This window comes from Heterostelium album (assembly GCF_000004825.1).
Source record: "Heterostelium album PN500 unplaced genomic scaffold PPL_contig8, whole genome shotgun sequence".
Taxonomy (NCBI): domain Eukaryota; phylum Evosea; class Eumycetozoa; order Acytosteliales; family Acytosteliaceae; genus Heterostelium; species Heterostelium album.
This window is the reverse complement of record NW_008805085.1, coordinates 566,194-590,224: the sequence shown is the minus strand read 5'-3', so window position 1 is coordinate 590,224 and position 24,031 is coordinate 566,194. Positions and strand designations below refer to the sequence as shown.

Here is a 24,031-nt window from a genome sequence, read left to right as displayed (position 1 = left end):
TTCGTCGTACCAGCCATCCTCTTACGAATCTCTGTATGACAGTGGCAGCAGCCTTTTGTTGTAATATCAATTTCGATTTTAGGAAGAGGTCCAATGGGTATATCATAAACATGATAAGCAATATGAATAGAGTTGTATTTGTTATAAATAATATAATTAGATCGATCATATCAAGTGCGCATTGATATGTATCATTAATTTAATTAAATATAGATATTTTAGTAATATAATATAAATATGAAATATAGATTAAAATATTAATAATAGTTGGTAATTGGTTTATATTTTCAAAGTAGGTTATGAATTTGTTTAAAAGAAAGTGTTTAAAAGTTTAAAAAAGTATATTAGTCATTTGTTGTTTTTTAATATATGTTTAAATAATATGGAGAAGAAAGGAAAGGAATGTGAATGGTATGGTTGATGTGTTACTGGTTGTATTTTGATTCAAACAAATATAGGACCAAAGGTGGTAGAGAATGTAATTACTATTGCTAGAAGTAGTCCAAATAATAATAATAATAATATGAGATGTCAAACATCAACAAGAAATACGTATAGGTGTGTTGTTATTATTACTATTATTATTGTTGTATTGTGTTGTGTTGAGTTGTATTAAGTTGACTGATAAGTTTGTTTATAAATATAATTTTGATAATTACCTCATTAGTTGCAGGATCTTTCATTGTGTTGGTTGTATTATAATATAAACTCCTAAACCAATTTAACTATTTCCTTATTGGTTATTGGTTTTTGTTATTTACTTTGCAGTTTGTTATTTTTTTTATTATTACTATTATTTCCAGATTTTTTGTTGTTGTAAGTGTAGCAAACACTTTGATGTGGGTGACTCTTTTTTTATTTTCCTCCTAAAGTAGGGACTATTAATCTAAAATAAATAAATAATATAATATATATATTGACTAGTCAACCTAGATTGTTGTTGATTCAAAAATTAAGTTAATATTTATAATAGTTTAGATTTATCTATTAACTATTTAATCTATTTAATTCTAAATTACTGTTAAAGAGAGTGATAGTGGGGGGTATTGAATGTATTAACAACATGCAAACTACAATGAAATGGTTGAGTTATATAAAAGACATCTATAGAGTTAGAGTGAATGATTGATAGATTAATCAATTATTATTATTATTGTTATTATTATTAATACAAAGAAAAATAGATATGATTTTTTGATACCAAAAGTTAAAGATAAGTGTTTAAAGTGAAATTAATAAAACAAAACAATGATTGTTTTGATTTGTGTTGTACAGATAGTATTAATTTTGTTGTCTTTTGTCTGTTTATTTGTTCATCTAAGTTGTGTTTATTAAAATAGTGATCACAATAGTGAATAAAATAAAACGTTAGAAGATTTACTGACTGATTGATTGAATCACACGCACACACACACAACACACCAAACAACAAAGAAACAAAGAAAATAACACTAAAACCACAATTTTAGTAGTATGAAATGATTATGATATGATACAATTAATCTTTTGAACACTTTATATATTATCTGTATTATATATAAATATTAATCACCATGATATTTTTTGATTGTATTGTATAGTATCGATATTGATAATAATACCTATACAATTATATTTAATTTGTTTTTAAATTGATGCTTGTGATTGTTGGCGTAAAACAAAAGTAAATATCCTTCAATTACCAACCAATCAATCAATCATTGTCGATGATAATTCATGGTCAACACAACACCTGTTTATTAATTGTTTTTTTTGTTTGAGTGTCAATTCCTTTACTATTTGATTAAATCTGATTGATTGATTGATTCGAAATTTCTGCTGTGTGATAATCATCTAATAATAAAATAAATTATTCACAATGAATGAATACCTTTTTTTTTTTTTTTTTTTTGTTTCTTATTTACTCCTAATCCAACTAACTCTCTAACAATCTTAACTGAACTTTTCTGAATTAATTAATTAATTAATTGTATAACTATATTAAATCACTTTCTTTAAATTAATAATAATCTTTTAAGTAAAATGAAATCAATCAAACTGTTTTAGTTTTTGCAAAAAAATAAAAAAACAAGAAAAAAAATATTATTATTGTAAAAATTTATCGATTTTTTGATTCACAGAATTATAGCCCAATAACCTTTTTGGAACCAGATTTTTTTTGTAAAAACAAAAAACTAATTTATTTTTTTTTGCAGACCTTTTTCTATCGAGGTAATATAAAATAAATAAATAAAAATAATATCTTCAAATAATAAGAATGGAATGAATTGATAAAATAAAAGTAAGAAGTGATTGATTTTCAGAATTGAAAAGTTTAATTTGGATAATAATCTATCAAACACATTTTTTGTATAATAATATTATTCTATTTATTTATGTAGAAGAGAATAATTGATGTTAGCTTTTTTATTTGGTTATTGTGAATTTAAATTGTACAGATTATATTTTAACTTTGAGAAAGATGCTGCAAAATTCTTTTGGTTATCAGGTGGATTGTTATTATAGAATTCCGATGCTGCTATACTAAATAGTTGATCATTTGGTTGTATCTTTGATGTGAGTTCATTTGCACTTTAAAAATGATTTGATTAATTAATGATTTGGTTAATTAGTAAATTACTTTCAAAAAGAGGATATGATATATAAATATAGATTGTTACTTACATTAATTTAAACGGTTTGATTGGTGATGATGTTAAGAATAAATAGGTAAGTGCCCACTGACAATGAACTGGATTCTGAATTTGGAAGAAGTTCTCCAAGCATATGATAATCCAGTGGTAGATCAATATTTGATTGGTTTCTGACTTCTCAACTAAGAGATCAAATACCTTTGATATGATCTGACACATCAGTTTGGGATTAGATTTGCTTTGTTTCAAGAATTCTCCAAGAATAAACGAGAGAATTTGATCGACTGAAGGATATAAATCTACAATTACAGTTGGTATTACTCTGTAATAATATTTAAAAAAAAGGATTGAATTGGATTGGTAAGTTATTATTGATTTTCTACATATGTTTTTCAAAATAATTATGTTGAATTTACATACTCTGATAATACATAGGTTTCATAGGAATAATGAGATACAAGTTTGATTTTATCAAAGAGCATCTTTACTTTCTCCATGTTGTTGACTTGAGAGAAGTGTTGGCGTTCTGTGCTGTCGATGTTGAACATGCTATCTTCCTGTTCGAACAAACCACTGTCTGAGGAGAATGAGAGTGTTGGCGACATTTCAAATGGTGCGCCGCCAGAGAATGCCAATGAGTTGGATGATGAGTTGGGCGATGCCATCATGGGGTTCTTTCCGTTGATCGATGGGGTCATTGTCGATGAGCCAGTTTCGTCGCCTGTGTACATGCATGTCACCATCAGTGCCAGTCCCATGAGTGAACGAATTGGATTGTCAAGCGGGAGTGATTTCATTGCAAAGTGTGAGATGTACTCACGTTGCGAGTGGGACAGCGAGAATGAAACTAGCAGACGATCGAGACCTCTGAAGATACCGTAGACAATGGGTAGGGGAATCGAGTTTTGACCGAGGGTTGTGCAGATTACAACTGCACGTTTCGTGAATGAATTCTCTTCGGATTCACGCGAGTATTGCTCGATCAGCAGGAACATGGTGGCGAGTACACGCAGTGTCAGTGGAATGGGTGGGAAAGGAGAGGTGGAAAGACGTGCTGGGATCCAGCGGAACAGGAATTGGAGGAGCGGTCCTTGAATGAATCGGTTCACTTTACCTTCGAGGAGATAGAGAATGCCATCGAGTGCCGATTGTTGTACAGAAATATTGGGATGTTCGAGTGATTGCTTGAGAATCTCGAATACCTGTTGGGGGTATTGCGGGTCGGTGGTTGTGTTGTCCGGTTGAATCACAGCCAATCCCTTACAAATTCCGAGGACCAGGTGTTGCTTCAAGAGGAAATCGTCGTTATCCTCCAAGTTGTTATAGATTGCCTGGAAGATACGATACATCCATGTGAATTGCTCTCGATTGAATAGATCAGAGAGGAGAATCACTGTTTTCAGTATCTCTTTTCTGAGTAGCGGTGGACACATTGCATTGATGATGAACGTTTCGAATGCATGCTTCAATTTCTCAATGATCGGTGTAAAGTTGATTCCAAGATGAACGGGTGTTCTGAATTGACGGAGATCTGCCAGTGAAATCTGACCGCTTGTGTATTGAAGGTTAGAGAATGAACGTTCAATGTTAAAGTGGTAGCTGGAGATCGAGTCAGAGTTGCCGTCAGTAGGAGTGCTCAACTCGATGGAACCACCCAGTGGTAGTTCCGATTGTGGCATCGATCCATAGATGATGGAGAGCAGACGATTCAACTTCTTACCACTGTTGGTACTGAGGAAAATGATATCTTTCTCACGAGGAATATGGTTGTACGATGCCGATGGAATGTTGGAAGTCTCCAGCAGGTTGACCGGTGCGTTCAAATCCGATGTTTCAAAGCACGCTTTGATAATCATCATTGTGATACCGTTGAGTGCCAGACACTTTGATTCCTCTGTGATCTCATCGGATCCCATCTCGGCGTCACCGAGCGGTGCAAAAAAGATTGGTTCCAATATCTCCCAGATCTTGTTGAATTGGTAGTCGTCGGGAATACCAACAAACTTGATGTATCGAATGAATGCTTCGAGATTCTGTTCTGGAGAGAGTGCATTTGCAAAGAGTGGACAGTTTGGAATGATTCCACCACCGTATTCCGCTTCCTCTGCAGTGGTTTGGCTCAGTGCTGGATAGACGAACTCTATGGCTTTGGTGGATAGCGGTGAGATTGCACGAATGAACGAATCGAAAATGAATTGTCCGATATGCGAACCATTCATTGGTTTGTAAGCGGATTGATTGCAGAGCAGCGATACCAAGAATTTAACCATTTCATTCGATTGTGTCAATGATATTTGTGTTGGATCCTGGCTGTAGTTCTCTTCGAGTTCACGTTGTCCGAGAATATAACCAAAGTGAGGACGAATCACCAAACAGTAGAATTTGTAGAGACAAAGTAAGAGTGAACACCACGAAAAGTCATCGGTGATAGTGAGAATCGATGCTGAACTCTTAAAGATGATGGAACGCGAGAGTTCAAGAACCAGTTTGAAATCGTAGGGATTGATCACCTCGGCACGCCAACGACGGAACGATTCAACATAGGTCCAAATGGAAATCTTTAGTAGCTGTGCTTCATGGAGTGATGCCGAACCGAATTTGTTGATGAAAGAAGACAGGCAGCGAGTTGTCTCACGCAGCTCCTCCCAGACGGCATCGCTCAAGAGTGGCGGACCATTTCTGAGTGGATCGCTTCCGATTTCACCGAGTGAGTTGGAGAGCAATGCAGATATCTTGCGTTCAAGGTGTTCTTGTATTGCCAGTTCAAAGTTGGTCGAGTATGGTGACGCAATGAAACTTGGAATGAGGGAACTATCGAGTTTGTTTGATTCCAACAGTTCAGTGACTGCATCTCTATCGATTTGAGCGAGAACACAAAGCTGAGTGAACGAACGATGATTGGTAGAGTAGTATTGTGATTTCAGTAGTTCAATCAAGTCGGAGTAGGCGATGGTGCAGAGATTCTCGAATCCCATTGGAACGCCATCGACTTGCTTGACGATTGGTTTCTGAAGTTTTGTTATATCGAAACCATTGCTTGGAGTGTTGTTGATGATAGGACTGGAAACAGTGCTACCAGTGGTTTGCAACGGTGTTGGTGTCGATAGATTCTTGATCAACTTTATGAATGTCGATTGAATCGCAAGATTGGTAGTTGAGCTAAAGAAATTGGACATGAACAACTTGTAGAGTTGTTGGATTATCTCGAGTGAATCGGTGACAGTCTTTGTGTTGTCTATCAATCGATTGATGGAGAGGTTGAGTATACGCTCTCCTGCGATCTGCAATGAGATATCGTCGGTTTGCAAAAAGTGAATGATCAACATCTCAATGGTGTCGCGTGTCGTTGGCAGATAGGAGAGTAGTCGCAACAGTTTCTGCTTACGTCTCAAGTCCAACGATTGATTCTTGTTGAATATCTTTGAGAGATGATCGCTGAGGACGGCAGCTAGACGCGAGTCATCTTTGGCGGTGTCGACCAGTCGTTTGACAGTGGGTTCATTGATTAGCAGTACCATTTTGTCGAGTACCGACTCTGTCAGTACACTTGCTGATATCTGACGGTTGATGATAATCGATTGGCAGAACTGGAGGAATATGACATGATGGGTGAGGAAGTGTTCGCATCCAGCAACTTGCCAACGAGGTGACATTGCATAGCCAGTCAGATCTTCGTGTTCACGACCCAACAACATGAGGAAGCGCACTGCATGAATACTTACAGAGGTTCCACCGAAATTCAAGAGTGGATGGATGATATCAGAGACCAACGATGGGTCGATTACCGACTTGAAAGACTGAAGGAAAAGGTGAGGTTTTGGATTGTTGGGAATGAGATTACGATTGAAGAACAAACCGGCATAGTAGAGCATATGATTGATCAACTCTGAGAATATAGGATAGCTTGGTTTGTGCTTGGCAAATGTTGAGACGGCGTTTCTCAGTAGTTTGAATATGATTTGCGAAATGATGTTGGCTGCTGGCGATGGATTATGTTTGTTATCGTGTGATGGCAAGTAGATCGATTGTCTGGCAGCAGAGATTCTTGTTTCCTCTGGAATCTTGACACCGGTTCGAAGTAGGATAACAAACACTGGTAGCCAGCGAAGATCAAACTCCTCGAGTAGACGTTCACGTATCAATAGAGTACGTTTCGATTTCAGTGGATCGTTTCTCAAATTTGTGATGGAGCCAGTTGCCACGAATTCAGGTGACACAGAGAGGAGTGCATCGGCCCAACGCACCGGTGTCACAGCCGATGGATGAAGTCTGTCAATCAGCGTGTAAATACGGTGAACATCACGAATCGATGTCACAACAAAGTAGGGTGTCTCATTCAATGCCAGTCCAGCAAATAATCTAGGAACGATCGCTTGAGAGCATTTGGTGTAGAGTGCGTTGTTGTTACGCACATTGTTGATCAATGTCAGTGCTAGCTCAACGGTTTGAGGTTGATGCAGATTGGCAAGCATAAACTTGAGGAATCCATCACGGAGATCTTGGTCGGGATACTTGTCGCTCGGATCGTAGAGGTAGCGAACCAAAGAATGGCAACTGCCGATGATGGTTGCAGTCGAGTATGATGGAGGATGCTTCGCAACCGTAGCGATAGGATCGATGTCGTATGTCACCTTTTTAATTTCCTCGGCATTGAATATCTCTGGTGCCATCTTTCGAGTGAGGAACATTGATCCTACGGCATCCATAACATATGGAAGTTGGTCAACTGGATTCAACATCAAACACTGTGTTTCTTTCAACTCCTCCAGCAAATAGGAAGCAAAGAATGGATCCTTATCGAATTGCGACAGATCCAAACCGAAACGTGCAAACTTTGCCAACATGGAGAGGATCGACTTTTTCAATTCCAGGTTGTGAGTACTCTGATACTCGACGAGACAACTACGAATCAACGCTTCGAATTGTTTAAAGACGAGACGTTTCTCATCGGATGAAGTAATACGTGCGACTTCCTGACTGCTGTAGCTGTAGTTGAGTGAGTGTGAGGATGGTAGGTCGGTCTGTTCGTAGTATTGGTGTACCACTGAACTTCCCATGGTCAAAAACGAAGAGAACACCGACTTCTCATTGTTAAACATCTCATCGTGTGTATTCTGAGAGTGAGTTGTTTCAATGGCGCGAGGTGCCATCGATGTCGATCCAGGGTTGGGGTTATACTCCTTTGAGAGTCGGGGTTGCAACGACAGGTTGCTCATCGAAACGATTGGCGTCGGTTTGAAAGTCACTAAAAACAACTCAGTTATACAATTGGTTACTGCCAGTGGTTCCTGCTCAAAATGCGAGGTCAAATAGCCGAGTATTTCCTCGGTGTATGGCAGTACAGCCTTGCCAGAGCATCTCAAAATGACAGCCAGAGCATCGAAACACGATTGCCTCAACTGCGAGAATTTGTCAACACCGAAAATAGTGATTGAATTCTGACGCACCAAAAAGAGTTTCGAATAGACTTTGATGTAGTGGATACTGTGTGTGAATGCACCGAGATGTGCCGGTGCTTTGACGAGTGGCGAGCTCGAACCCAGTCCGGCACTGGCGGAAGACACTGGCTTCACTTCTTTCAGAGGTGGAGTCGGACGGAATTGAACAATGTTTGACATGATATTTATCATTCTACAGATGTGGCGCAGAACATTCTGACAGTAGGCACCCAGCACATTCTCGGCACCCCTCGACAAGTATGCAAGAATCTCAATGATATCGATATGCAAATCAAAGTCGGTTGCCATCCAAGTGACAATTCCAACACGATCCAAAGCCAACGGTAGAATATCTCCGACAAACGACAACATCTGATTCGGTAGAGTTGAAGTTAGACTCTTACAGCTATCCGGTGTAAATAGAGGGAATGAATATTGTTGACAAATTAATTTGAGAGCATGATAACATCCTCTTATCATATCCTCAGGATGTGGATTCGATAGTTTCGAACAAATTAAACTGATTACATGTGATAGATTTGCTAATATCTTTGTTTTCTTTGTAATCTATAAGAAAATAAAAAAAGTAAGTACATTTAACAAACATTAAATTCTAATGTTTCTTTCAAACTTACAATATTTTCATAACCTGGTGCATCGAATGTCTCTCTTACTTTTGATGCAATTCCTTTCATCGATCTTCTTTCAAGTGGTGCTGTAAATACAAGTTTTGGAATGATGTTTACAAGTGCATTGCCAGCACTGTTTCGAACACGAAAGTCGTTGTCGCCAAGTTGTTCAATGAGGAAATCGAGAACCTTTGGTTGTATTGGTATTGCTATGGCACCGCCAGACTCGGGCTCTTTGTCGGCTGGTGCTGTCGTACAGAGAATATGTGCCTTTTGTTGAATGTTTTGCTCGAGGAATTCAATCACTACATAATCAATCTTGGACAGAGTCTCTAGAATCTCAAGTTTAACCAGCCAGTACGTGGAGGAGCTGACACACAGTAAGTGTCGGAGTGCAACTAGTGCCCAGTCAGAGAAACGCGACAATGAGAGTGTTGGAAGACACTCGCCAACACCTGTACATGCCAGCTTCGCTGTAATCGACGAACTATCCAGTAGCGAACGAAGAAGATATGCCATTAAATAGGGGACACAAAGATAGTCTTGAAGTAAATGTTGATTTCCAGGATAGATACTATTGCTTGTGATATGATCTGCCTCTAGAAATCCACGAAGTAAACAACCGATGAGAAGTGCAGTCGATCCTCTTAGCAGTGGATCTGAATCACTGAGATACTGTAGGAATTCCTCTTTGGGAATGGAATCCAATGTAAAAGATTGTGTGGATTGTGTAGATGTTGATAATCCAAGTCGATTTACTTGTTGTTGGTGGTGTTGTCCATCAGCAGCAGCAGCAGCAGATGTATCGGAATACAACTTGAATGAAATGTCAGAGATGCTGAGATTGCTGACCATCGATACCGGTGGTTGTCCCTCGTAAAACTCTTCGTAGAATAGACGTGGGAAGTATTTGACACTCTGTGCCAGACAGTTGATGACCACCGCTTTCAGACTGACACGTATATTCGAAGTGGCGTTGAATGCCATCGAGCGGAGCTGACTTATTGCCTGCTGGACTAGCGGCTTTGGCCAAGCGTAGTCGAACCTACCGAAACTTACCAGCAGCTGTTGAAGTAGCTCCAAACTGGCACCGACAACATTGTGGTCGTAGATCTCCTGATCGACCATCTTCATCTGCTTGACAATGAACTGCACGAAAAACGACAGCTTCTCCACAAAGTAATCCTCGATCGACAATGACTGCATCACATTACATCCGTAGCCATCGGCACCATTTCCACTTCCACCATTCGCACCACTGCTATTCGAACCTGTAAAATTTCCACTGTTACCACCGCCACTGGAACTACCACCGCCACTTCCATTCTGTATATACTCATCGGATAGTTTCACCAATTGTAAATAAGAAAACAAAACACCCAGTGTCCTATTGCTATTATTGCTATTATTACTGTTTATATTATTATGTTCTATTGATGGAGATGACGCTGTTGGTGAAGTTGGTGATACTGTTGATGATGTTGATGATGTTGATGACGATGAAATTAGAGTATGGAGAGTATCTATTGTTCTTTCGTAGAGTGGTTTAGGGTAATATCTACAGATGGAGACTATACAGAAGGAAGCGGAACGACGCACCGCCGCAGAGTGATGCGAGAGATTCTTGGTGAAGACGTCGATGAACTGAGTGACTTCTTGTTCCTTTAAATAGGATATCAATACTCGCGAGATTGACTCCATTGCGATGGCAATCGACTCTTGCAATGCTTCGTCCGAACCCATAGCCAGCAGCTGGTTGATTGGCGCCAACAGCGAAGTGATATACTTGCGTGATTTAGCCGGCCGAATAAACTGGCAGACCTCACCAAACTTTGTCAGTGCAATACGCTGTGATTTAATTGGGAAAGGCTTACTCAGTATTATATTCGCTGTGGAGATAACGTTTTGATAGTTTGGTGAGTTGGTATTCCCGCTTGTCGAACCACTGCCACTACCGCTACCACTTCCACTACTGGTAGTCGAGGAAACGAATAAACCACTTCCACTAGGATCGCTTCCACTCGTATAAAAGCTACTTGACATCTGATTGTTATTCGGACTGCCAGTCGACTTCTTATCCACTGATCTACCTTTGAGCACACGAAACAACTCAAACAATATTCTCTCATGATATGTATAGATTAATATCTAAATAAGATGATAGTAATAATAGGTGTAAATGTATTGAATTTAATTAAGGTAAGTAAGTAAGTAAGTAATTAAGTTAGTTTGAATGTAATGTTAACAATTACTTTGATGGTTCTATTTAAACTCTCTTCAGCAACAGAGTATACGTTTAGATCTTTGTCACCGTGTGCACGAAGCAGTAGTGAGATAGCAATGGAAAGGAATCTCGGAAAGTCAGAGTTATTTCTGATGGAAGGCGAGCATATCTGTTCTGCTATAGTTCTGCATGCCTCTATCTTTTCTTTTCTAAGTGAGTGATCATCTGTGTCGATTGGTGAAGTTGACAAAACATCCAATGCACGTAACAAGTCCATTATCACCTAATAACTATATATTATTATATTATATATATATTACTATTACTATTATAAATATTAATTAAACGCTCTATTTTTAAATAAAAAAATAAATATAAAAATAAAAAAAACTAACAACTTTTTAAATTTAAACAATATGATATAATAGATAAAATATCAATATCTCTTTCTCAAAACCTCTCTCTTCCCACAACTCTTATACTATGATTTAAAGTAAATAAAAATGAACAATACATAAATCAATAAAAACATTAAAAAATTAATCATTTGAAAATCAAATTTTTTTTTTTTTTTTTTTTGAACAACAAAGTCCACAAAATGACACTCAAAAAAAATAAAACAATAGCAAAGCATCTATCGGCAGGTATGTCAGTTCGAATGTCATTAAACAAAAATGGACGAAGATTGACTCTACTCATTGCAAAAAGAGGTGAGTCAAATACGGCTGAGGAAATGCGACGATAGTAATTTGGTGGCTGATGAATAGCTTTCATCAGTTAAGTTTTTTTTTTTGAAATAGCAAATCACTAATTTTTTCTCCCAATAGAACACATTCATTTTGCAAAGAATTTATTATTATCTATATTTATAATAAATTTACTTTTATAAAAAAAAAGGAAAAAAAAGATATTTTTTTTGTGTAGTCACAGCGAGAAAAAAAAAAGAAAAATGTGTAATCTACTTTTTTTCACTTCAATTTCTTCTTTATTATTTTTATTTTAAAAATGGAAGTAGAGAGAATCAAAAATAGAGAATCTAATAATCGATTATTTAGTTTAATTTTCCATAACACAATATTGAAGAATCATATATTTTCATATGTACGTTATGATCCAAATAGATATCAAAAGAGTGGTAGATTTATTGTTCCATTACAATGGCCGGAGCTCATTGAATCACCATCTGCATTAATGTACTATGGCTATGTAGATTTACTTGATCAATTCATCCAATCATTAGAGAAGAAACAACTCGACTTTGATATTTTCAAAGTTTACATTGAACCATATCTCAAGTATTCAACAAGACACCTCAATATGTTTTTATATATTCGTCAAAGGTTTTTCAAAACTCCCACCAATAACAACAAAAACAATAATAATAATAATAATAATAAAGAAACAATAAGAGAATGGCCTGACAATCTAATTATTTATGCATCGAAATATGAAAACCTCCAAGTTGTTAAATTATTAGTGGATGATCAAAGTGATGATTATGTCGGATTTGGTGTTGATTACCAAAAGTTGGAAACAGCATTCGAAGTCTCTGTTAGAAATGGTAATATGATGATTGTCAATAAGCTATTTAAATCATACCCTGTTCATAGGATGGTAGATGCATTGAAAATAGCTGCTACGTACGGTCAATTGGAAATATTGAACTTCCTTTTCAAAATAAGGAAGGACCTGTTCGATATCAATTCAGTAAGCATTCTATTGGATAGTGCGTCTTCAAATAATCATATGGACATAATCGAGTTCCTTTTGGATATAGTAGTCAAGATTGATCTTCAAGTCAATTTTAACAAACAAACATACAAATCAGTCTGTAAAGTCGGTCGAATCGATTTGTTCAAGAAAATGATAGAATATCATACCAACGGCAATCGAATGGTCAGTGTTGGCTCTGTTATTGATTACGCAGCTACTCATGGTCATTTGGATTTGATCGAGTATATCCATAGTAATAAGCTCATTACTCAATGTTGCACCACTCAGGCCATTGATCAAGCAGCAGAAAGAGGTCATTTGAACGTCATAAAATACCTCCATCGTAACCGTAGTGAAGGTGCAACTTTTAATGCCATGAATAACGCCGCAATGAATGGACACGTAGATGTTTTACATTTCCTCCACCAGAATCGAAGTGAAGGTTGTTCAATGGAAGGAATTATACGTGCTGCTAAGTATGGCCATTTAGAAGCTTTAAAGTATCTCTACTTTAATTGTCAACATAAGAACAAGTTACAAAAAGCAATTGAAGGAGCTGCTCGTTATGGACATTTGGATATTGTACAATTCTTGCATGTCCAATCCAAACAAAACTACCGAGTATTTGAACCTGTAATAGCAGCAGCAAACAATGGTCATCTAAACGTGGTCCGCTATTTCTTTGAAAGAGAAGACATTGGTTTCCCACCAAAGGCACTATTCTCTTTGGCCTTTATAACTCCAAATATCGATATCATCCAATATCTTTCAGTGGAAAAATCAATTCCATTTCATATCAGCGAAATTATTGTCAAGATGATTGAATATGGCTATACTGATTCTCTTATCTATGCATTGAATTTATTGGAAAATTCAGCCAATTTTGCATCGATTATCTATCTTGCTGCACAAAGAGGTAATATCAAATTAATAGAATATCTCTTGGATAGAGTTAAACTGGCTGATTTCAACAAGATTTTCAACTCTGTCTTTCGTAAAGCATATATCAACCAACACTTTGACCTTATTGAACGCACCATCGAGTTGTATAATCGGAAACAACAAACCCAAAGAGTGGTTATCATCATCGATCCTATGCTTCAATGGACTTGTGGATCTCTTTACAAAGCTGATCACACCAGAATACAATACTTGGATAGATTTATCAGGAAATTCTATTCAAAAGACACCAGTCATTTCAAGTTAAAATTGGAACATCCAAACACCATTTACTTGGACGACAAACATCCATATATTCATCTATTCATCAGACATCAAGAGATCATCGAGTTTGAGGGATTTATCTTGGATGATGCAATTTCCAAAAGCAATTTCAACCTAATCAAGTTTGTTACAAGTCACAAATTAAATATGTTTAGCTTAAACACTCTTAATATGTCACTAACAAGACTATCGGTGTATAAACTGATATTGGAAGCATACTGTGACAATGAACAGTTTAATAAGAGACAATCTAAAAAGTTTAGTGAACTCAATCACAATCAAATTGTAAAGAGAGCAATTGGCGAAGGAGAATTGGATTTAATTAAACTCTACCATCAGATGTTGCATGACTCAAAGAAAAGTGAAATACTGAATCGTGTTACCAATGTATTTGGCAAGACTACCATGGACACTGCCGCCGAGCATGGAAAGTTGGAAATTTTAATATTCCTCCATGTGGTTAGAAATGAAGGCTGTACAACCGCTGCTATAGATCGTGCTTGTGCTGGACAAAGTGAAAATGAGAGTTTACAGATCGTAAAGTTCCTTCATGAAAATAGAACTGAAGGATGTACAAAGCAAGCGATGCATAATGCTATTATGAAAAATCATTTCAAAATCCTATTGTTTTTGCATGAAAATAGAAGTGAAGGATGTACACCTTCATCGATGGATTTGGCAACAAATAATCCTAGGATGGTAAAGTGGCTGCATGCAAATAGAAGCGAAGGTTGCACTGTTGAATGTATGGATAATGCCGCGCAATCAAATAATTTGGATCTATTAACTTGGTTACACTACAATCGAACAGAAGGCTGTACATACAAGTCTTTAAACAATGCTGCTCATTGTGGTAATTTGGGAATGGCAAAGTTTTTAGTGGAGAATCGAACAGAGATCTCCATTGAAACATCTCTTTACTCGGCAATCAGGAGTAGCAAGATTGAAATGATTGACTATTTATATAACAGACTAGATAAATCAATCAACCGTGATCTAGAATTTATATTAACCGCCGTTGAAAATGGTCAATCTAAATCAATTGATTGGTTACTCAGTAATTGTGTTCATCTTAATTCTCAAAGCATCGACTCTGTCATCCAATCATCGAAAAACACTTACTACCATTCAATATTGGAGAATCTAAAGAAAAAAAGAGAATATCTTTGTACAATAGAATCACTTCAATCACAAACTAAATAATTGTATCATTATAATATAAATAAATTACACCAACCAATAATAGATTCACAACTTTTCTCTTACTATAAATTCTACAACAATTCTTTTATTTTATTATTAAGTAGATTGTATTAATTTTGAGGAGCTTCAGCCATTGTGTTGTATGATGCTTTAAGTGAAGTTGGAATGAGTGAAGCAGCTGCTTGAGGTTGTGCATCCTTTGGCAATATCATTTCGGGTATATTGATAGCGTTTTCTTCACCAGCAGGAAGACCCTCTACCAGGTTGGCACCTTGTGGAGGAGTCAGCAGCTTGGCATTGCCTACGTTTTCAATCGCAGATTTCAATCCTTTCTCATATTTGTTTGGCATGTGATCTGTGAACATCTGTACCGACACAATGATCTTATCGAATGAACTAGTTTCTACGCTCTCTGCTACATATTGACCTTTTGCAACTTTTACCATTCTCACTAGCTTGCCAGGTGGATACATTGGCATTTCACCACTTGGATTGTGCTCAACATGTGAAAGATCGATCGTTGGAGAAACCTTGAGTATCTTACTGATCTTCTTGGTCAGTTTCTCACCCAAACCATTTCCAGCCGAAACAATGTGGAAACCTCTCTGGATCTTGGTCTTACTCTGCGAGAGAACAGAATCCAACACCTCTCTTAAATAGAACAATGAATTAAAAGACAATCGTGGAACAATGTCATCATTCATAGCAAACGATGTTACCAGTGACTTGACAATCTCATTGGTAGCAGCTTCGTAATTAAGGATACAGGGTGGACCGAATGAGTAACAGTGAATTGGTATCTCTGGATGTGCATCGTAAAAGAGGAATGTAAAGATCGAAGCAACACCAGCACCCAAGGAATGACCGGTCACAACCAATCTGTATCCAGGATTTTCATGTAGCGACTTTAGAAGGACAGCCTCTACTTCTTTCATCTTCTTATGACCACACAACAACATTCCCAGATGAATGTGAGCAGATTTCCATCGTCCAGTAGGACCAGCGTATCTAGAGGTTTTTGCCACCAGATCTGTTATTACATCGAAATGGTTGAAGGTTCCACGAATTGCCAAAACCACTGACTTGGTTTGATGATCGATTGCAACAAAGTGACCAGGACTATACTTGGAACTATACCACTTTGAACAAACTATATCTTGCTTCTTGATTCCAGTATGTTTAATGACTACCTTTACATTGATTGCATCAGTACCGGCAATTCCCTTGAACAAATGCATAGCTGTTTTCGAACCCATCACACCATAATACAATTTTCTTCCATAGGAGGCAGTACAAAACTTTTGATATCTGAAAGCTTCTTCCATCAACATCTTATTATTAATACAATTATAATTTCTTATTAAAAGTTCCTTATAATAACCTATATTTAAATTAAAAAAAATTAATATATTACTCTTTTAAATTGAATATTAATATTATACTTACTATGTAATAAAGCTAAACCCATAAAAATAGTAAGGGTTCCATACTTTTTCTTTCCAAACAATTTATTTAATAATTCTGAAATAACTTTCATTGAATGTTTGCTAAGTTATAATATTAACAGTTAATATATATTGTATTATATTAAATAATAATTAATTGACTTACCCTTCATCAGATAATACTTCTTCACATGATTTCTGTTTATCAGGTACAGCTTGTTTCTTCTTTTTCTGAAAGAAATGTTTCTTTTCTTTTTTAGTATCTTTTTCTATTGTACATGTCTGTGGACTGAATTTACCCAAATCATTCACCTCGGCAATGATTCTTGTCTCACCGGTGGCCAATGGTGACTGTCTGTTAATCTCCAACTCTGGTGACAATGTGAGGCTTGAGAAAACAGGTGATGATATTGGTGATGTCAATGGAGTAGAGTCAAATACATCTGTAGATACTGAAGTAGATGGCGAGGTTGGTATTGGTTCCTCAGCAGTGGTACCAAACAAAACTCCAGACTCTTTCATTGCACCAGGTTTCATCTCTAATATATTGTGTTGAGTTGGATCGTCGTCGGTCAGTTGATATTCATATCTTTCGTCTGAGAGCATTTCAATCTCTTCTTCCTGGGCTTTGGAGATGGAACACATGTTCTTCAAATCGAGATACTGTGTCGATTTCCTCAGGTCCCTATACTTGTTAGAGTTGAACGGAATACCCAGAGAAGTCGATTTCGATGCTGGGTGTTGAATGTTTTGTTGGGTCGGTTCGATATGAACTTGTTTCTTTGGTGATAACTCATGATATTCTGGAAGTTCCTTAAGAGTTTGTGAATGGTGTTGTAAATGCTCTTTGGTTTGGACAGTATTGACGATGGGGATGATTTGAGGTTGGTTCAGTGGGTTGTTGTGTTGGTGTTGATGTGCGGGCTGAGTCGATTGTTTATTGGTTGGTTCACTTGTAATTACATTGACCGATGATTTTGGGGATTGAATGATTGTAACTGATTTCAATGGACAGTTGCCTTCTGAATTGGATTGTAGATTATCATAAACACTCTTGGGCAGTGGAGTATGCATGTATTGTAGATTTGCTTTCTGAGTTCCATCTGGAATCAACTCTACACTATTAATAGTTAGTGAATGTTGCTCCGGAGAGTGTTGATGATTATCCAAAGCTATTTGTGTATAAACATATTTTGGTGTTGTAAAAATTACTTTTCTTTCACTATCATTATCTTTAACTTTTTCCAAAACAATATTATTTGGATGAATATGATTATTATTATTATTATCTACTATTGATTCAAAATTGGTTTGATTATTCTCAACATTTTTAAATTGTTTTTGATAATCATTAATTTGATTATTTGATGAACCGTTGTTGGTTTGAACTATTGAGACAATTGGAACATGACTTGAAGAACTGAGAGAATGGATATTCTCATTAAACTTGAAGGTCAACTTCTGGTCGAGCGAAGGACTGTATGGATCCATGTATTCTTGGTCGTCTGAAATGGCATAGATTGGATCAAAGTAATTTAAGACAAATGAATTATCACTGACAGTAGAACAAGTACTCCAACTATTGGAACTACCTGAAACTGAATTTTGATTATCAATATGTTCTATATTATTATCATTATTATTATTGTTGATAATTGATTTGTCTTTTTTACCATCACTGCCGATATTATGATTATTATTATTATTACTATCCATCTAATAAATCGTATTTTAAAATTAATAAAAAGGATTAATTAATATGACCAATTCAAATTTAATAAATCAAGATGTAAATGACACCCAACAGCAATACCATAGCACAGTGAAATTTTACAACAACAACATTTTTCAAATCAAAAAAAAAAAAAACAAATTTATATAACTATTGCAATTTCAAAAGTAAACAATTGATGATTGGTTTATTTATTTATGGATATGTATTTGATTAAATTTCAAACAAATAAATAAACTTTACCTTTTTTAGGGTATGAGTAACTCCAAGGAGTTCAATATTGAATTAAATAAAACTAGTTAATGGTAGAGTTAATTGTAATAATATTTACATTGTAATTTATAAGATATTAAATATAATGATATATAATAAAATGATCTGGAATTTGTTAGATCTATAGATTTATGATTACAATCCTGCCGATTATCTATATAAAAAATAAATAAATTGACATATAATCTATAAATATCAACCAATATTTCCATAAATGATGAAATTATCCTTAATATCCAGTGGGGGTGATTGATTACGTGGTAAAAAACAATTATTGATTACATAACTTTTTGATCGAATGTATAAATAAAGTTAAATCTATCCAAAATGAAGTGGTTAAAAAAAAAACAACACAAAATACAAATAATTTGATAAAAGATCTAAATAGATCAATAATATTACAAGATATATTAAGATTACCTGTCATAAATATAATTAAATTTAAAATTGAATCAAATAACAACAAATCATAACAATATAAATCACTTTTTTTAAAATAAAAAATAAAAGTAATTAATTAAAAAAATATAATTTCCAGATAAATTTAAAATTACTTTAAAAATTATGATAAAGTCATGCATTTTTGGTGAAAATTAACATATATCATTCATTATATCTGAGTGAAAGGGTGGTGAACATATTTATTTTCATAAAATAAAAATATAAATAGACTTTGGATTATGATGAGTAATTCGTTATTATAATGTGGTTGTTTGTGTTTTGGGGTAGTTTTTGTTTTTTTTTTTTTTGTGGTTTGGGTTGCTCTATTACGAATTTATAAACATACATTTTAAATAAAAATACGATAAAGTACTATATCATTATCAAGACGTTCGTTTTATTTAAATATAAATATTTGTTAAAATATAAATATTTATTTATTAAGAGTAAACTAAAATTTCTTATAAGAAAATATTTATTATATAAAAACTATATTATTATTTATTATTATTATTTATTATATGAGTTAATCTACAAAAGTATGTTTATGAAATTTTTATGTTGTAAACAAAACATTGGGAATGTAACTACAGAAGGTAGTGTGACCCAGTATTAGATCTTCTTTTTTATTCATTTTATTCGTTGTGTGTGTTGCTAATGATACTAAAACAGAAAGAAAAAAACAGTTGCGATTTCTTAATTGTGAGTGTTTGTGACCCTTGGTCTATTGATTCAATATCACTCCAAGTGTCGACACCCCACCGAGTAAAAAGGTTACAACAAAAATTAATTAATTTTGAAATTTTTAAAAAATGTGGGTTCAGATAGATTTTGTCAGTGATTTAAGTTCGTAATCAATTCAAAAAATTTTAAAAAAATGAAAAACCAAAACAAAAGATGGTGGCAAAAAGGACCTAAACCAGTGAATCTAGAACTTTTGTTGTTGGTGTGTTCGAGTCGACATTGTGTGTGTTCAATTAAAATCAAACCATCCATTTTTGGACGATTCGCTCAATTTTTAAAATTTTAATGTTTCCAAGATAATTCTTTTGGTTGCAAAGAAGAATCTTTTTATTTTCAAAGTACATACCAACAACAAATTAGGATATAGAATTCTATTGTTATTAGAATAAATGTGATTATCTCCTAATGTACAATGGAATTTTCGCATTTGGCAATTTTAATTATATGAGAAAATTATATAGACTTGTTTTCATTTTGGTGCTTGAATAATTTGAGAAATAAAATGAAATATCATAATTGGCAGTTTAACTGTTCACAGTAGTGGAGGCAAGTTACAATTTATATAATAACTAATATAAAATTTTATTTTTTTAGTTATTATATAAATTGTAACTTGTGACGTTCTATCATTACCACATTGATATCAACATTCATGATCCAACGAGTTTTTTTATAGAGATTCAATTCATTGCCAATTTTATATCACCACATTTACCACATCCCACATCATACTGAATCTATATCAAATTATATATAATTTTATGAATCTTCATTGGGTTAAAGGAATTGAGTTCAAATAAATTTATGAATAATAATTTACCTTTTTTTGTTTCTTCTTTTTTTTTTTTTTTTTAAAAATGTTTTGTTTTTTATTTGTTATGTTTTGTTATATTATACTTTGTAATGTATTCTAATATAAGTTTGATAATAGTCGGGCTATAAGTTATAAAATTATAACTATAACTAAATATATATATATTTAGAGAGTTTGTGCAATTTAAATTAATGAATTTATATTATATCATATTGTGTTCTATTATTATTATTATTATACATCATTGTTTGTGAGTGGGGTTGTTGATGCTTCTAGTGAAGTTGTTTTTGGTAGAGGATCACCACCGGTGTATACGAATCCAACAGAACCTGCATTGTTTCCGCTGCTAGAATTGTTAGATGCAGTAATCTCGTTCTGGATCTTGTCGCTGTCACGCACACGCATCGAAGATTGTTTGGTGCCGTTGCTGCTGCTGTTGTTGTTGTTGTTACTGTTGTTGTTTCCGCTGCTGCTGTGAGATGGACGTGTTTGCATCTCAGAGTGGTAGCTGTTGCTTGAGCTATCGCGTGTATCGATCGACTTTTGTTGACCACTGACAATCAACCAGACCTTTGGCAAGAAGAGCAAACCAACGGTTGCAGTGAATGCCAAGAGGATGGCAACGACTTCGATTACGATGACTGCAGTTGGGTAGTCGGTGAGAAGGAAACCGATTGGAATGGCGACCAACATGACGAACACCATGTTGTAGAGTGCCATAGAGATTGGTTTCGATTCGTTCAAAGAGTCGACGACGTCACGTGTCTTGTAGGCGAGGAAGACACCGACGATGACGTAGAACACCTTGGAGAGACAGAATACATACCACCAGGCGAGAGAGTCGGTTACACATTGGTTCTGTGCCTCACCGTTACGGTAGATTGGTTCAGCACTGACCTTGGGACGATCTACGATGGTCCAGATGACGAGGAATGCACTTTCAATCAAGAGGAATGCACCTACAACAGAGAAAATCATCTTGTTTGAAATCTTGATGATCTTGAACTTTCTGGCATTTGCGAATAAACGCCATGTTCTCCATGTCTTTGTGAACAATGTACCAAACATAATGACATAACCATAACCAAGTAACCATGGGAATGATGTACAAAGTGCATCATTTGGTTCTGGTAACAATGTTAAAATGGAAATAAATCCAAATAATGACTGGAAAAGAAGGAAGAAAAAAAGATAAAAGAAGATAAAAATTGATAAATCTAGATTAGTAAACTAGTTATTGTTTCTTTGTTTGAATTTATAAGCAAACTTACACCAAGAATAATCAAACAACAGAAAAGTGGTGATGAATATCTGAACTTTCTCCATTGAATAACGATTGTGATACCAATGAATAAAACTAAAATAATACAAACACCTGTTACTGCACCGAGTGCAGAGTTTAATGGAACTGAGAATTTAACAACCTTGTCTATATTATTATTATTATTATATTGTTAGTTGATATGTAAATAGATTTGTGTTAATTGGTTTGTTAAAAATATACATACGATCTGAAGGTGGGTCGAAAGTACCACCCATGAATTCAATTGGACGCTTAAATGTAACGACACTCTCTTCATCTTGAAGTGCGACTGAAGCAACATTTACAAACGAATAGGTTCCATTGTTCTTGATGTAGTTGGAGATAACAAAGACTGGGTTCTTACGGTCACCTGTATTGGCGTCGAGTTCGACGGGACCAGAGTAACCTTGGAATGAAACCGATCTAAGTTGCTCGAGTACCATAGCTCTATCGAGAAGATCGGCATTTCTATTGGTTGTAAGGATGTTCTTAAATGCAATCATCAATGCCTCGGTTGCGTCCGATGAGAATGCTGCACCCTTATAGAAGATCTTTCCGACTTCGCTTTGTAAGCTGTCTTGGAGCAACAGCTTGTAGCTGGTGACATTCTTAACGAGATTGGCATATCCGTTGCTATTGTAGTTGGGGAAGAATGAGATGATACCTTGGTAGTCTGGGTTGACATCAACCATCTCTGCGCAACCGTCAGTTACAATCCAGAGAATACCTTTTTCCAAGTAGTTGTGTCTCAGAGAGTGATTCCAAAGTCCAATGCAATCCTGTGGGAAAATAGCGTAGGTAACGATGATTCTGGCACGAGCATCCTCCAAGTTGTTGAAGATCATATCGTAGTCGGCTTCAGATGGAGAGGTAGAACCAATTGGCTCGACAGCCTGAATGGTGTCAACGGTAATTCCCTGGAGAGCAGCTCTTTGTGAGAGAATAGTGGCACCACCATTTCCATAGTCCTCACGAGTGTGCACACAGGAAATACGAGTCCATCCGTAGTGCTTAACCAACTCCAAAATGGCCTTGACCTGATAGTCGTCCGATGGGAAAACACGATTGTATGCCGGGTAGGTACCGGAATTGGAAAGAGCGGCTGCAGATGCAAAGAATCCAATGTTTGGAACACCATAGGCACCCAAAATCAAACTGGCTGTGGTACCAGACGATGAATAGGCTGGACCAATGACGGCGTGAACCTTATCGTACTTTCCGGCGACACCGTTTGCCAAATCGAAAGAGTCGAGAACCAATTGGTCGTACTCTGGGATATCGATTCTACAGAGGGTCTTTCCGAATCCTTGGAAAATACTGAGATATTGAATCATCATGAGATTCGAAGTGTATCTGTATTGATAGTACTCTGGATCACCTTGTGGCATGATCATACCGATACGGATCTGTTCTGAGGCTGGCTGCGATGAGTTACAACTCAACATCCTATCGATGTTATCGAAATATTCTTGTTCGGTTTGGGCGTTGGCGATTGTACTATATATTACAGTGATTGATAGTGCCAACACTATCAGTTGTCTAAGACAACTCGTATACGAGTTATTTATCATTATTATATCTATCTAGCTTACTTATTAATTATTAACTATTAACCAAAATAAAATAAAAATATATATAATAATTTACTACTACTATTATACAAGAAAATATTATTTTAAATTTTATTTATAGATATATATATATATAGAAAAGTAAATAAATACTTTGAATATCTATTTGTGAATGATTAATGATAATAATAAATGAATGGAAAGAAAAGAAAAGAAAAGAATCGCAGATTATTGGTGGTGGGGGATTTATGATGGCTAAAAAAAGTGTAGTCTGTAGAAATCTAATAGAAGAGTAGTTGGTTGTTCCGGGCTCCAAAGATAATTGTGGTTTTTGTGGATGGGTGATTTGAAAAAAATAAAGGTGGTCAAGTGCTAGTCAGTATGAAATTGTTTATACATTTAACAAAACAACAAGTTATTTCGGTTCATGTCACAACAAAGATCATTAAAGAGAAAAAAAAAACGGTACACAATTTGGTATAAGATGTATAATAATATTTTTGTTTTTGTTGTTTGATTTTTTTTTTTTTTTTGTTTAATATTGTTGTTGTTATCCTTGCATAATGTGATGTTGACCCATCTTCAAGGAGCAAAAACAACATGACAACAACTTGGAGAGGGAACATTTTTGGATGGTTCCCAAC

General features: G+C 35.4%; 4 protein-coding genes across 4 annotated transcripts; 2 read left to right on the top strand and 2 right to left on the bottom strand.

The window, feature by feature from the left end:
• Positions 1 to 122: 122 nt before the first annotated feature.
• PPL_03887 (uncharacterized protein) lies at positions 123 to 1,359 on the top strand (the record flags this gene model as incomplete). The annotated part of the gene is made up of 4 exons (XM_020574800.1): positions 123 to 134; positions 161 to 221; positions 459 to 558; positions 1,341 to 1,359. The coding sequence occupies 4 exons, from the start codon at positions 123 to 125 to the stop codon at positions 1,357 to 1,359; spliced, it is 192 nt and encodes a 63-aa protein (XP_020435214.1).
• Positions 1,360 to 1,783: 424 nt separating this feature from the next.
• On the bottom strand, positions 1,784 to 11,201 carry hd (Huntingtin family protein; the record flags this gene model as incomplete). The annotated part of the gene is made up of 7 exons (XM_020574799.1): positions 1,784 to 1,833; positions 1,921 to 1,946; positions 2,452 to 2,571; positions 2,902 to 2,955; positions 3,054 to 8,638; positions 8,707 to 10,848; positions 10,953 to 11,201. The coding sequence occupies 7 exons, from the start codon at positions 11,199 to 11,201 to the stop codon at positions 1,784 to 1,786; spliced, it is 8,226 nt and encodes a 2,741-aa protein (XP_020435213.1).
• Positions 11,202 to 11,929: 728 nt separating this feature from the next.
• PPL_03885 (uncharacterized protein) lies at positions 11,930 to 15,064 on the top strand (the record flags this gene model as incomplete). The annotated part of the gene is made up of 1 exon (XM_020574798.1): positions 11,930 to 15,064. One exon carries the CDS (start codon positions 11,930 to 11,932, stop codon positions 15,062 to 15,064), a length of 3,135 nt encoding a protein of 1,044 aa, XP_020435212.1.
• Positions 15,065 to 15,174: 110 nt separating this feature from the next.
• Positions 15,175 to 23,387, bottom strand: grlE (G-protein-coupled receptor family 3 protein 5; the record flags this gene model as incomplete). Its single annotated transcript, XM_020574797.1, has 10 exons — positions 15,175 to 16,445; positions 16,511 to 16,611; positions 16,676 to 18,225; positions 18,876 to 18,999; positions 20,046 to 20,070; positions 20,415 to 20,436; positions 20,597 to 20,635; positions 20,754 to 21,680; positions 21,785 to 21,942; positions 22,022 to 23,387. The coding sequence occupies 10 exons, from the start codon at positions 23,385 to 23,387 to the stop codon at positions 15,175 to 15,177; spliced, it is 5,583 nt and encodes a 1,860-aa protein (XP_020435211.1).
• Positions 23,388 to 24,031: the final 644 nt, after the last annotated feature.